The sequence below is a fragment of the Blastomyces gilchristii genome (assembly GCF_000003855.2).
Source record: "Blastomyces gilchristii SLH14081 genomic scaffold supercont1.1, whole genome shotgun sequence".
Classification (NCBI taxonomy): Eukaryota; Fungi; Ascomycota; class Eurotiomycetes; order Onygenales; family Ajellomycetaceae; genus Blastomyces; species Blastomyces gilchristii.
Genome location: NW_003101682.1, coordinates 4,597,004 through 4,612,351, shown reverse-complemented (window position 1 = coordinate 4,612,351; position 15,348 = coordinate 4,597,004). Strand labels below are relative to the sequence as shown.

Sequence of the window (15,348 nt, the reverse complement as noted above, 5' to 3'; positions counted from 1 at the left end):
AATGAAAGAATAATAATAATAATAATAGTAACTAGTCAAAATTGAACAGCTGAAGTAAATCCTAGTGATGATAAAGAAGCTGCAATTACTTTTTTACTTAATATATTAAACGCTTTTAATAGTGTAATAACAGATTAACTTATACACATTCTGAAATTCAAAAATCTCTTTAAATTTTTGACTAGTTTAGTTATAAGCTTTATAAAGAACTCAACTACTTCTCTATGATTTGAGAATCAGAAATTTAAATCTTTTTAACTACATACTAATATATTTTAAGAACTGAAATAATTACACAGATGAATACTCTGACAAGATTTACAAACTTCATTTAAAGTCTTTTTCTGAAATAATACTGTCTGATATATTATACAATAATTATACTAGTAATCACATATATCTGTTCTATATAATGTCAACTGATATTATCAGCTGATCAATTATATAATGCTCAAATAACACTGAAAATCAATCAAGAATACTGTCTATATCTTATATTAAATAACTTCAGCTTTATATTAATCTATGCTTTAGAAATAAATATCTTCACACTATCTTAAAACCTAAAGATAACAGTATAAATAGTAGTATACAGACTTTAAACTGAAGCTTCAGAACTAAATGTGAATCTCTGCAATCTCTGTATAAAAGTATACTGTATTGTCTGCAATTCAATCAGACTCTGTCTCTCATAAAATCAACTGAAAGCTCTTATTAAATACTCAAAACAGACTTTTTTGAACTGGTTTCAAAATTGAATCGAGTCAGATGCAGTAAATAAGTCATATAAAAAAGCATTCTAATTTAAAAAACGGTATAAACATAGAGAAATTAATTATGAGAGCAACAGACATTAAATTACTCTGAAAATTGCAAGGTTTTCTTCAATACAAAAGCTCTCAAAGTATACATAAATTTATACAAGATTCAGACCTCACTTTTACTGCGAATTTGAACTGAGAAAATAAAAATAACACACTTTCTGTATTATTAGAAGATCTCTGAAATCATCTTATCAGATTGTATATATAAAGCTGCATTTCAAACTATAGCTTATATGACTTTATTTTACTCATAGTACAAAAACATGTATTTTTTCTGACCAGTAATTTAGACTATAACAGACAATTAAGAACTGCTTAAAAAGTTCACATTTTAACAAAGTAATAACTTAAACAGTATATTCTGCTTCAATTGCATCTAATAGATAATTTCATTTTAAATATATAATTTAAATACTTTATCTCTGACTATTATCAGAAATTCAAGATAGTATAAATATAGAAAAGTACAAAGAAAAACTCTGTATATAGTAGTATAGTAGCTCTTTATAATCTTTAAAACTCATATTGTATAATTGAATTAAACTGAATTAAATATTTCATATATGCTTGAAAAATATCACTATTATTATAAAAGCAGAATTTAAAAATTTCAAAAACTTAAATTAATTAATGATGAGATAATTGAAGTTAGAGAAAGTTAATAAGATAAAAATAAACATATTAAAAGTTCACAGCTATAGAAATCATAATATATTATAGAATTACATTTTACTTAACTTTATATTAATCAGAGAGCTGTATTTACATTATAACTGTGGTTCGGAAGAACGTACAATCATCGGATAATAACGCGGCCGCTTCTGAACTTGCTTACGAATGTAAAGGAGTCATAGCAGCCACTAATTAATTTAGCATATGATATATAAGAAGCCGATGTACGCCTGTAATTATATGCTGACTCAAGCAATCTTTGAATCACATCTGATAGTATGTCTAAAAACCAGTGAGAAGCGCAGGCTTCTTCAGAGTGTGATAATTTCATCTACAAAGTGATTTGTAGTTATCATGCCAGTGTGATCCTAGAACATCTCAAAAGATAGTGTATGAAGAGCAGTGAGTGAAAGAGCATCTGATTAATACTGCTTTACTTGTTAAGAGAAAACTTCATGCTCAGGCAAATGCTATGTATGTGAACAGATGAGATGTGAGAAAAGAAATGAGAGTGATGAACCAGATTCAAAGAAGTTCACTTTCTATCTAAAAGAAGAATAAAAAGAGAGAGTAGTCATCACTGAAGTTATATAATAATAACAGAAATCATATAATAATACAGTGATATAATGATAGACATTATATGATCAATGAGAAATCACTGAAATAAATATCTTTTCTAGTCAATATAAATAACACCCTTCTCTGCTATCTGAATTGAAAGATATACAGAATCTCTCAGAGAATTTACTCAAAACAGTAAGAAAAGCAGCTGAAACTGCTGAACTGAAATTGAAGCTCTGTACATGTATAAGGATTCTAAATAAGATTGAGACCTTGTGTATACAGTGACAGACTGAGATGAAAGTCAAACAATAATTGACATTCACTGCAGATCAAGTATTCACTATGAAGAGCTTTATTAACATAATTGTCATCATTAATAAGAATAGAGAAAACCAGGTCTTAGACCTGCAGCAAGAGATTAAATGTTTATATAGATAGATGACTACACTGAATCTGAAGATCTCATCACAATTGTTCACAATGTCTTCAGAAGTGTACATATTATTAAAGATCACTGTGTAGAATAAGAATCTAAGTATGAAATATATCAAGTCAGAAGATCTGTCAGAGCTATCAAGCTTTAATGATGACTGAAAAAATGATGCTGTAATTAGCTGACTAAGTCAGATATAATTATATTATTGAATTGAATATGAACTTACAGACAGATAGTTAATGAAATTTCAACAAGTCTTAAGATCTGCTGTGTTTCTATGTGAAAAAGTGAAGTTATTACAAATAACTGATGAAAAAATGAATCTTACAGATCTGAAGTGATATTCATTCTTATAAATATGAAATGAGTTTTTCAAATGAATCTTGCACAACTTTGAGAAAGTGAATATATAAGATAAGTATTATAAAAACTTCACTGAGTGTAGATAAGTAAGTGATCTTATATTATACTTTATACACTTTAGCTTATACTATCTTATATTAAATGAAGAGCTTTCAATATCTTTCTATTTATAGATCTTCATTCATAGTCTTACATCTGAGTTAAGAGCAGAATGAAAATGCTTAATCTTATAATCAGACATGATAAAAGAAGCATACAACATTCTCATTGTACAGAAATAAGTGAGTCAATTGTGATAGAAAATACTGCAATTGAGTATGTCTCAGCAGAGAATGAGTAATCAGACTTCTATGACACAAGTTATACACCTGAATGTGATAAATCTAGATCTGAATATTATTACTAAAGTGCTGAATCTTCTGAAAAAGAGATTCTCTAAGTGAAAATCTTGATATTATAAGCATTGAGCTTGCTTCAACTATAGATGCTAAAATTATGATATAAAAGAGTGCACACAGCATGTGCAGTTAAGAGAAGTAAGAAAATCAAAAAACTAGCAGAATCAGTGAGCTCAGAGATACACACTGATATTCTATGAAAAGTCTTCAAAGTGAAAGAGATGTCTGTGTTAGATAACTCTCTGAATTCTATGAATATCAAGAGAAAGCAGGCTTCTGAATGAGATATGAGTGAGAATGATGAAGCAGATACTTATCTCAATGTCTTGAGACTCAAAATGTTAATGTATAAGAGACACTTGAATAAGAATTGAGAGATGACTGTAAAAGTGTTAGCAGACACAGAAGCTTCTATACAATATATTAATAATTATATGATTTAAAGACTGAAAGAGGTTCACTGAGTGAAGAATCTCTGATGTATAAGATTATCTGATAACTGATATTTAATATTACTTATAAGAGTAAGAGTTCTCTTACACTTCAGAGAATGATCTTGCTATATTTGAGTGTAAAAGCTGCAGAATATGAAATATAATCTTATTCTCAGACTTGATTAATTTCAAAGATTTAATTCACAGATTTAATGATATAAATGTTATATACAGTTAACTGATAGAAAGAAAATGATTCATACAATTTTATTAACTGATATAAGAAAGATATTTCACATCTCTGATATAGAAGAGTTAAATCTACTTATACATTAATAAGTAAAGAGAACAATTTATAAGATCTTATCTGAAAGCATTCTGTATGTAATACAGAATCTGAAAGTGAAGAAAATCAAGATAAAGAATATACAGAAGAATAAGTGTATAAAGAAGGTTCTGAAAAAGTATGAGAAGATCTTCTGAACAGATCTTTCACTGAAATTATCACTGAAATGAGGATTTGTACATGAGATTGACACAGAGAATGCAAAATCAGTCGCCAGCGTGGCTCAGTTGGTAAGACTGGTAACCAAGACTGCACACATTAGAGGTGTGTGAGTTCAAATCCCACTGCTGGCATCTGCCACTTCTTACCCATGAAAGCCCTCATGTAATAGAGGCTGAGCCTAATTAGTAAGGCTTGGTGCGAGGTAGAACTCTCTACTGCAAGTCAAGTCACTAGTTAAGCAAGATCCTGCAAACACTCATCAGAGCTGGTATGAGATGTCAATGTCTCACTATTCTACTGTACACTCATCAAGGTTCTAATGATATAGAGCCAAGCCTAATGTAGTGATTATATACTACTTAAGTGAGTCTCTAACTAGGGCTGTTCTTGAAGCCTAGCTCTTTCTCAAATACAGGAAATGATTTTGAAAATCATCTGACTAGCAGGTCTAGACATATATCTAGGCCCTAGGCAGGGCACTCTGATAGGCTAGAGCCTGCAAGCTCTCTGCTAAGCCCTAATACTGACAGAGAGAACTGCAGTCATCAAGTCTATGATTAGTCTCTAACACAGGGCGAGGTCATAACAGCTGATTGATAGGCCTATGAGCATCTAATGGGGCCGAGATCAGCAACCGGAAGCTTGGTGTGTACACCACCAAGTGGGCGGTGGCAGTCACTAACTAACACCCCTGGAAATTAGTGACTGGCCCGAGAGGACAGACATGGTGATCGGTTAATTATAGAGGGTTAAATGTAATTAGCTTAAGGTGCATCCTGCGGGTGGCTAGCGCCTGTAGTTCTCTGATAGTCAAGCTGCTTTAAAAAGACTTAGAAATAGTCAGATTCATAATAGTCAAATGAATCTTGAACTGATCTTAAACTCTGTTTTAAAAATTTAAAAGAGAAGAATATTAAAGCAGATAATTCATCTACACTGGGTTTCTACTCATATAAATATTCATGACAATGAATTGACTGATTCAGCTGTAAAAAAGAGTACAGAATTAAGCAGATCTATTCAAAAAATTATATTCTGATCTTTTATAAAGAGAAAAATAAAAGAATCTTATTTAGACAAGTGAAATGAAAACTGACAGAAATAAAAGAAAAGTATATATTATTCAAGATTTGAAATAAAACTCAAGTGAAAATCTTATTCAATTAAATATAAAAAGAAAATATTCTCATCTATAATACAGCTGAAACTGGAATATGACTATTTCAAATCTTATATACAAAGATTTGATGATAGATTTAACTCAATAGAATGCTTATTCTGTAATACAAATAAGAATTCTGAGTATATTGTAATACACTGTGTATTATATAATAGTCTCAGAGTCAGATTGAAAGAGAAGTATAATCTAAATTAATTAAATATAAGATTCTTATTCTCAACTGAGATAGAAATTAAATACTTAATAGACTTTCTATCAGAAACTCAAGCAGCTATAAGAAAATGACTAAATTCAGAATTATCTGAATATGAAGAGGAGAAAATCAATCAGATATAGTCTGTTAAAACAGCTATATACTATCTTTTAATAATTTGTTTTATTACAGTCTTTCTTTATTTTATCTTTTTCTTTCAATTTCTTTCTATATATCTATTTAATATGTCTATCTTTAAGACTGTGTTCTCTTTTCCTTTGTTATGATATTGTTAAATGATTTCAAAGTATGAGATAATGTTAAAATACTGCAATTTATAAACAGTTTTTGTATTCTGAGCTGAAATTTTCTGATTTTGCATATCTGAAATTGATGAATGTATAATAGTTAACTTTACAGATATAGAAAAAACCCTGAGAACTAAAAGTTCTTAGATAGATATCATAGTCTCTGACTGCATACATCTATAATTGAAGAATAATAATAATAATAATGCAAAATCAGTCAATCAGAATACATACTCTCTGTTATAAATACATCTTAAAGAACAGAAGTGTCAGATCACAGATCTTCTAGAACAAGATCTTATATAATTCTCAATAAGTATATAGAGCTTTTCAGTTCTATTTGTGAAAAAGACAGATGAGGAGTGATGAATGTGTATTAATTATCAAGTATTTAATAAGCTTACAATCAATAATAAATATTCACTGTCACAGATTTAATAATAATTGAATATAATTAACAATATCTGATATCTATTAAAGATCAATCTTCTCTCAGAATACTGACAGATCTGTGTAGATGAACTGTCAGTTCTACAAACTATGTTTAATATGTAATGAGAGAAGTTCAAATTTCTGATAATATCATTTAGTTTAATAAATGTATCTGTTATCTTTCAAATGATGATGAATACAATTCTTTATAAATAGAATAAAATCTTATATCTTGTATATCTCAATAATATTCTAGTCTTTTCAAACTTATACAATGAATATCTGAAGCATCTCAATGAAGTATTTATAACTTTGACAGAGTATAAGCTCTATATCAAATCAACAAAGTATATGTTTGAAATGAAAGAGTTGAAGTTCATAGAACATGTAGTGAGTAATAACTGTATATATCTCATCTCAGAGAAAGTGAATGTCATAGTGAATTGATCATGACTGAGAAATATACACTATGTATAATAGTTTCTTAAGTTGATCTTATATTACTGTAGATTTATCAAGAATTTCATATGAATATTTACATCACTCTCAGATCTCTTAAGAGAAATGAATACAAATCTGTGAAAGAAGAAGTTTCATTCAATTATCTGAAATACTGTGTGTGAAGAGGCTTTTCTCACACTGAGAAAATGTATAATAATATCTTCAGTGCTTATTCAATCACATTGTAATAAATCTTTCTATATTGAAACAGATGCATCTGAATGAGCTATCAGAGACACTCTTCTACAGATGAGTAAGAATGACAAGCTGCACTTAATGATGTATAATGATGGAAAACTATCAGATGCTGAGCTGAATTATTCAGTATATAAAAAGAAATTACTAGCAATTAAACACATACTGATGTTATGAGATAGATATATTGATAACAAGTATACAATAACAGTGATTATAAATCATGAAAGTCTTATCTATCTATAATCAACAATAAAACCTTTCAAATACTTAGTATGTTAAATCTCAGAGTTTCAAGTATACAATCTTTATATTAAGTACTGAAAGAAATCAGACACTGTAGTATCTGATGCAATCAGTTATAGACTCAATTTCATGAGTGAGAATTCTGTAAATCAGATATAAGAGAAGTTTATATTAAATATACTGAGAGAATGTAAGAAATCAGAATAAGTGAATATAATAATCTCTCACTTAAAGAATGACAAGATGTCAGATGATAAACATCTTATAAAAGTAGTAGAAGAGATGCTTCTGAACTTCAAGCTGAGAAAATTGAAAAATAATGTTATGCTTTACTGTAATCTAGAATATGCAGAAGCTCTCTATCTAGAATATTTATTTAAATATGACTTAATAACTTACATGCACAAGGAATTCAGTCACTTAGAAAGCTCTGAACTTATGAATATACTTGAATCAAGAGTATACTGACTAAGCATGACTGAGAATATTCAGATGTATGCTTACAAGTGCCTGAATTGTCAGGTTGCAAAAGAATATAAGAAAGAGTTAGAATATAAGAAAGTATAATATTAGATGAAGTGTATAATACAATTATTTGAATAATAAGAGATAAATCTCATAGACATATTACTGTGAATATTAAATAAAAACTGATAAATAATCACTGCTATTGATTATGCTACTGACTGATCAGTTATGAAAGCAGTTTCAGAGATGATAGAGAAGATAGTAATAAAGTTTCTATATAATGAGATCTATATTAACTATAAAATACTGTGTGAGAATCTAAGTGATAATAATGTGAATCTCATAGAAGAAGTAATGAGACATTTCATGAGTCAGTTACAGACAAGATATTATAGAACAATGTCATATTATTCACAGATGAACAGAAAAGTGAAATACTTGAATAGAATCTTGAGTAATATGCTGATGAAATATCTAATGAACAAGTCTATGAGATTATGAGATAAATATCTCAGTCAGGTGCTATTAATTATGTGAATTCAGCAGCATGCAGTCTTTAAGTGTTCATAATTCTATCTGTTATATGAATTGCATCCGCGCATCTCAGAGAATGCTTTGAAAAAGATGAGAAAGAAAACAGCAGTTGCAGATGCAACAGTTACAGACATAGCAGAAACAGCAGTTATAGATGCAGCAGTAGCAGTTGCAGATACAACAGTTGTGAATATAGAATCAAGATTGAAAGAGATCAGTCATGCATGTATAAAAGCTAATAAGTTACATCTGAACTGAGCAATTCAATTGAAAGAAATACAAGACTGACTAGTTAAGAAATCAAGTCTCAAGATGAGAATGTGAGTTCTTATATGCAATGAGAGCTCTGAGAAGCTTTAATCTAGATGATTTAAGCTCTATAAAATACTTAAATCACATTCTCTGAGAATATATACATTGAAAGAATCAGAGAGACAGATCTTATACAATTTAATAAATAATTCATATCTTATAAAGATAAAGATGTAAGATCTGAGTGAATTATAATTATCTATAGCACTCTTATCAGTATTGAAGAAGAAGAGACTTACAATTGAAAAGTCTTATAAAGTAAGAGAAATTATAGATACTTATGAATCAGATAATCTCACTTATTCTGATCTTTTCATAATTATAAGAAAAGAATGAGAAGAAATTAAGAAATCAGATAAATATCATACTTCAATAAGTGATAAGACTGTAGCTGATTGTATAATAACACACTGTAGACAGTGAGTGTAACACAGTAAAAAGCAGTCTCAAAGCAGCAGATTTACATATGAGTCAGATTATAGAAGAAAAAGAAATTCAGAGTTGAATTTAACTGTTTATATCAGTTCAATTATGAAGATAACAGAGAATGAAGTATCTGAAACATCTGCAGATATATGAAATCAAGTTATCTCAATCTCTGAGAACACTCAGAGATTGAATGAGATTAGTTTCAATGAGCTATTCACTGTAGTAATCTGAGTGAGTGAAGAGAGACAGTATAATATATAAGATAGAATCATAAAAGATAAAAGCTGTCAAACCTAGTCACTGAATACTGTATCATATAGAGATTGTATAAGAGTAGTGACTAACAGACAAAGAAAAAGTGTAAGAAAAGAAAAGAAATAATGAATTGATCATCAACTGTAAGAGTCAGCTGTAAAAGATAAATATTATTATATATCTTATTCATTTTCATATATTATATATTTAATCTATTTCCAACACCACATTACCTGAAAAACATCAAAAATAAAAGAAATCTCAAAACTTGAGATCTGTAAGAGATTTGAGAGCTGTAAGTCACTCTTATAATAACACTGTGTATATCTCTAATTTCTCTACTACTCTGTGTACAACATTAATATCATTTATTACAAGATTAACTGAAGTGCCAATATAGAAATGTGTATATATATGTGTAGAAAAATGAGAGAAGAGTGCAGAATCTGCAGAATCAGAAGCTAGAGTAGAAGAAATAAAGATAGAAGAAATGAAAGAAGAAGAAGATACAGAACTGAATAAATGATAATAAAAGCTATTCAGAGCTGAACACTTATAACTCAGTGTGTATACAATCTTTCTCACAGAGAAGAAAGAGAAAGCAATGAGAGAAGCTTAAAAGTGAGAGAGAATAGTCTCAGTGATATTATCATCTTTAATTAAAATAATCTCTGACACTGAAGTAACTAAGAACTATTATTAGTGTATAAAACTGTAAAAGCAGAGATAATAATTACTGAATAAATATCTACTAATCTTAGAATTATACATACAATTACAACATGTATGAGGCTTCTCAGAAAGAGAGAGAGAAACACAGAGAAATATAGAAAGCAGAACACAGTGTGTGAATAACTCATTTTCATAATAATATCTCAGATAAGATATATAAGTCTCATATCTGTGAGTGTAAAAGAGTACAATATCTGTGTTCTTATTTCTGAAAATACAGATATTTTTTATCTGTATCATGAAGTCAGATAATAGATGCTAGAGAATAGACTGATATAAATCTATTATTCTGAAGAAATTTATCAGAGTGAATATCTCTGTAATATTGAACTTTACAGTTATAAAAAGTTTCTTGATATCTGTGAATATCATGACTTCATGTATAATAAAACTCATAATGATTTTTTCTAAGAACAGAAAAATCAGTGTTAGAAAGAAAAGATGAAAAAGAAAAAGACTTACAATTTTAACACTGTTAAGAAGAGAAGTGATTCTCTGATATAAATAAATAATTACTTTATTATGAATATTTAAAATAAATGTAATAATCAGTGTCTGCAGCTGAGCTTTAGATAGTTATATTATATACAGTCTTCATACAATAAATCATTCTAGAGATTGATAAGAAGAGCCGAAGTATATACACTGAGAAATATAGTTTATTAAGTCTATACAACATCTTCTTAAAACAGAGAGAGTTAATAATAAAAGCAGAGACAGTAGAATCAGAGAAAGCAGAGATAGTGAGAGTGAGAGAATCAGACACAGAGACAGGTATAGAAGATTGAGAAGAAGTAACAGAGAAAGAAACAGAGAGAACAGAGAGAGATACAGAAGACTTAGTTATATATAATACAGATAATTTCTTCATTATTATATTCTTCAAGTTCTCAATCAATAATTCAATATTGAGTTCACTATTATTGATGAATATAGATCTGTCAATATGTGAAGATTCTATATAAATAAAAATAAATATATCAGTATCTGTATCTGTATTCATGTAAAATTGTATCAGAAAACATTATCAGAAGCTCACTGAGAAGAAAAATGATTGAGAATGTATAAGAAGATAAAGAAGATATATTATTTATAATAATATGTTCTGATAATTATTAGAAGATAAACAAGTTCTGATCACATTTCATAATATATTACACTTACTGCTAATGAACTGTCTGATATGAGTACTATGATAATACTTATTATAAGAATAAGAGATTATTATCAGAAATGCATATAATATGATAAATAAATAGATAGAAGATGTTAAATAGAAGAAGAGATAGTAATCTTGAATGAGATAATAATAATATTCAATGATGACAATGATAAAGAAGATGATTGAAGAATGAGAAAAGTTAGTAAATAAGTGATATAATATAGTGAAAGTTTCTTTGTAAGAGTGTACACAGAATGCTAGCTGAATCAGGGATAGGTCATATGATTATGAACACTAGTGACATGCTAATCTGCATGAAGCTAGGGCAGACATCATGGTCATGTGAGCATGACTGAATCTGATGAGGGAGGATGTGATTCAGAAGAATGTACAACTGTCAGATAATAACACGGCCACTTCTGAACTTGCTTACAAATGTAAACGGGCCATAGCGGCCACTAATTAATTTAGTGTATGATATATAAGAAGCCGGCGTACGCCTGTAATCGTACACTGGCTCAAGCAACCTTTGAATCACATAACTATCAAAAAGAAAATTCTTCACTTTTAATTATAAGAGTATTCATCATATATTTACTTTACTTCACTTCATAAATCAAAGGTGGTAGTGAATTTAATGCAAGCTATACTACTTAATCAGATAATGATAGTTACTATCAACTATTAACTGGTTATTTATAACAGGATACTCTACCGCAAACAAATCCAGACAAAATAGGGAATGTGGAAGTACTATTTCCATTGTATTTTACGAACTACATATTAGAGGCAGGCAGAAAGCTATTATTATTGGTAATAAGTAGAAAAACCTGGGCTCAATGACTAGAAAAAAAAAAAAGAAATCCAGCTAGAAAAACAACTATCACTATTAATCAATCATACGCATTCGGGTAATTGTGCGCCGTAACCCAACACAGCGGGACAGAAAGGACAGTTCACTAGTATTGCAAGCGAAGACAGCGAGCGGGTGAGTATTTCAAAAACGCTAGATAGGGATATTTATTTAGTAAACTAAACAGAAGTTCAGTCCAATTCTTCAAATCGCCCTTTTTCAAGAGCCTGGCGAACAGGGTTCTCCACGTCCACCACACCAGTAGCTTTTAGCCTACAAAGATACAAAAAGAATTAATTAGCCAAGAGATAAAAGAAGATAATGAAATAATTCTAAGAATAAACAAGAAATGAGGAAAAGAAAGATACCTTTCGAATAGAACAAATAACCTCTCAGCTTCGCGCTCCTTTTCCTCCTGTGTCATATCTGGACCTGTCGCCTGGGGCTCTGCATCCCACCTCTGCCCAGTAATGGGATTCACATTCGGGTCAAGGCCACAAGAACTGGTACTGAATGCCTCCTTGGCCGTTTCCGGAACCGGCATGTCATGCGACATGAGGAAGCCTGCAGCAAACCCATATCCGACATTCCTCACGAAATCAGTCGCGTCGCTGCCGGAAAGCTCGAACATGAGAACAGATATGCCTTCGCGCAGACTCGGAGCAACGGGGGAAGTTGATAGACGCAAGAGTCGGGAGGAGAGGGTATTGGATTGGCCTATTGGCAGGTCATGGTGGTCGTCTTCAGGGAGAAGGAGCCACTCCATATACTTTCGTGGGCCTTCGGGTGCGAATGAGTAGATTTTCCGTAGGAGTGTGAGAAGAGGCACGGCTAGGGTTTCGAGGTGTTCGGGTTTGTGCATAGCGACAGCTTGATCTAGGATATTTATCAACTTGTCCACGTTGCAGTTCTGGTCGAACTTGGGAAAGAGCGGATTTGTCCCGAAGTGTTTGCTTTTCTTTGCTTCCAGGTCGAGATTGAGAAGAGAATTGATGAGATAGTTGACAGGTGCCTGGAGTGGTGGGGTCGGTATTTCAATGCGGCTTAAAATTTTCAGGATATGCGGGATTGAAGGGGAGAATGCGTCAATTCTGTGAGGGTAGAAATTGGTGATGTTGAATATGAGTTTTAATGTTTCTGAGAGTGCAAGCTCGTCCATCTGATCGAGCTTCCTCTTTCTGCCCTTGGAAAATCGTTTCGAATGTCGATATATGTGCTGCGATGACCTATTAGAGTGGGCTTTTAAAGGTTCGTGTAGAGACCCAGAAAGGAAACCTGTACACTATTGAGATTTTCCCCCAGGGAGTTATGATCAAACAATTTATCGAAATCTAAATCGGTGTCGTAAGTGGCTAGGAACAGCAAACGCGACGCAAGAAATTCATCGTCAGAATTATCTTCCTGAAAATAGTTGGGACAGCAAACATCAGCACTAGATCACGATCAGCGTCGGCAGGTTTTCTACCTTGAGCTTCTCAGCGAGGTTAGGTCCGTGTCCCAAGTCCACGAATATCTGGCGCATGCTTGGTTTGAGAAGGAGGGCGTTTGCGAGACAACGGAGAGCCTCACGCGATACCGTGGAGGATTTGCCCTCGCAGCCATAATAAGCCAGTACCTTTATCCCCTAAAAATACCAAAAGTCAAGAAGACTTAGCGAATCGCTTGGTATTAATTCTTTGGATCCTTTTGAATTTTTTTCTTTTACCTCTTTCGAATATATTCCGTCTGCGTTTTCCGGCTTCCGTCCATGGACTCGTAGGTTCTGGAGGATCTCCATGCGTTCTGCTCTCAAGACCCATGGTCAGGCGTAGTTCTGAAGTCACATCCGACGAATATAGATTGTAGCGCAAGAACTACATACGAGAAGGCTGAAGATGGTTCGTTGTTACATCTTTAGCAAGCGATTTCACCAACCGCGCTACCTCGTCGAGTTTTTCTATTTTTGCGCAAAAATGCAGGGTGGTTAGCGAGGAAGAACTAGATTCGAAGACCTCCACACCCAGAAAAACAAACAGGAAAAGAAAAAGAGGATGCTTGGGCAACTTCCAAAAACACACATACCTTTCCCCTCTAGTTCGCGCACCTCCATTTTGAAAGTGCGGGGTCAGGAATTCCACCGGTAGATTGAACGGAGCGCAAGGTGAGGTGGTCAGAGTTATCAGGTCCAAAAATGGTTCCAAAGAATGATGAAATCGGCAAACGAGCGCAGGTTATCATCACCCCTAGAAGCGAGCGAACGAGAACTGGGTAATATCAAGATAGTAGAAATACTTGGTCGTGACAGAGGGGTAGAGAATGAGAGCATGCGGTGTGCAGTGCGTGGTATGTGGGGGTGCGTCGATTTGTGGTGATATAATCAAGTGTGACGTTTTCTCCATCGTCGCAGCCAAGCAGCTCGGCGGCCAAGGATTCTCCGCATTCAGCAAGCAAAGCACTTATTAAGTTCCCCACGCTGCATTTAATAATAATGGGGACGACTGTTGTGTAGGCTACTGGGGCAAAAGAGCTCAGTCACCACCAGCGCACTGCTGGTAGAAGGGCCGATCAACCCGGGACCCCCAACACCCCCCTTCGGACCAGCTACCACAGAGTACAGTACTCCTCTCAGTGGCTCCTCTCAGTGGCTCCTCTTAGTGGCTCCTCTCAGTGGCTCCTCTTAGTGGCTCCTCTCAGTGCACTCAGTCCTAGGGCTCATTCTTTCAAGGGCTCACTCCTAGGGCACACTCCTAGGATGTCTCTTGGCACTGTTAAATGTCCGGGGTATTTGTTTTGGGATTTATATTCTTAAGTTCATCCTGGAATCAAACCCATGCATGTTGACCACAGCGGGGCTCACACTAAACGGTCTCATAACCTGTAGGCTACTGGGACAAAAGAGCTCAGTCACCACCAGCGCACTGCTGGTAGAGCCGATCAACCGGGACCCCCAACATGTTGCGTGTAAGTATAGTATGATGACAGGGTTCTTCGATCGGCCGGCTTTGTCTTACTGTTTTTACGAATACTTCTGTCTAGACTTTAGTGGTTGGCTTTTTATGACGGGAAGATCATACTTTCATTTCTAGAATAAGGGTGTTTGGTTGCAAGCTCATGGGCGTAGTAGTACGCCTGTATGTGCCCCGGCTTGAAGTAGTGATTTCATCGTCCATTTAACATGATCACAACATATCATATCAAGCACAATAGCTGCTCACCGACAGTTCGAACGATTGATTATTAACCGGGATCCTACAATATAGTGAAGAGATTAGCGCGAGAAAGGTGTTTGCAGCCCAATTTCCTAACTACGGCAGCCTATGGTGACATTTGAGTCAAATGGCTTTTTTGGTATTTTTCTGCTGTAATT

General features: G+C 32.8%; 1 protein-coding gene and 1 pseudogene across 2 annotated transcripts; one reads left to right on the top strand and one right to left on the bottom strand.

Moving 5' to 3' along the window:
* Window positions 1–4,252: 4,252 nt before the first annotated feature.
* BDBG_16131 lies at window positions 4,253–4,333 on the top strand (annotated as a pseudogene). The gene has a single exon. The product of its transcript is annotated as a tRNA-OTHER (tRNA).
* Window positions 4,334–11,752: 7,419 nt separating this feature from the next.
* BDBG_00537 (uncharacterized protein) lies at window positions 11,753–15,018 on the bottom strand. The gene is made up of 8 exons (XM_002629245.2): window positions 14,679–15,018; window positions 14,064–14,626; window positions 13,864–13,938; window positions 13,708–13,784; window positions 13,468–13,626; window positions 13,284–13,403; window positions 12,371–13,218; window positions 11,753–12,275 (listed from the first exon to the last, which is right to left on the bottom strand). Exons 2-8 carry the CDS (start codon window positions 14,089–14,091, stop codon window positions 12,194–12,196), a joined length of 1,389 nt encoding a protein of 462 aa, XP_002629291.1. The 5' UTR covers window positions 14,092–14,626; window positions 14,679–15,018; the 3' UTR covers window positions 11,753–12,193.
* Between the last annotated feature and the right edge of the window lie 330 nt (window positions 15,019–15,348).

Coding starts and splice junctions, on each gene's coding strand:
- BDBG_00537 (XM_002629245.2), bottom strand. CDS start 14,091: ATGGAGGTGCGCGAACTAGAGGGGAAAG. Junction 13,939..14,063: donor GCGCGAACTAGAGGGGAAAG/GTATGTGTGTTT, acceptor GCGCAAAAATAG/AAAAACTCGACGAGGTAGCG. Junction 13,627..13,707: donor ACGGAATATATTCGAAAGAG/GTAAAAGAAAAA, acceptor TGGTATTTTTAG/GGGATAAAGGTACTGGCTTA.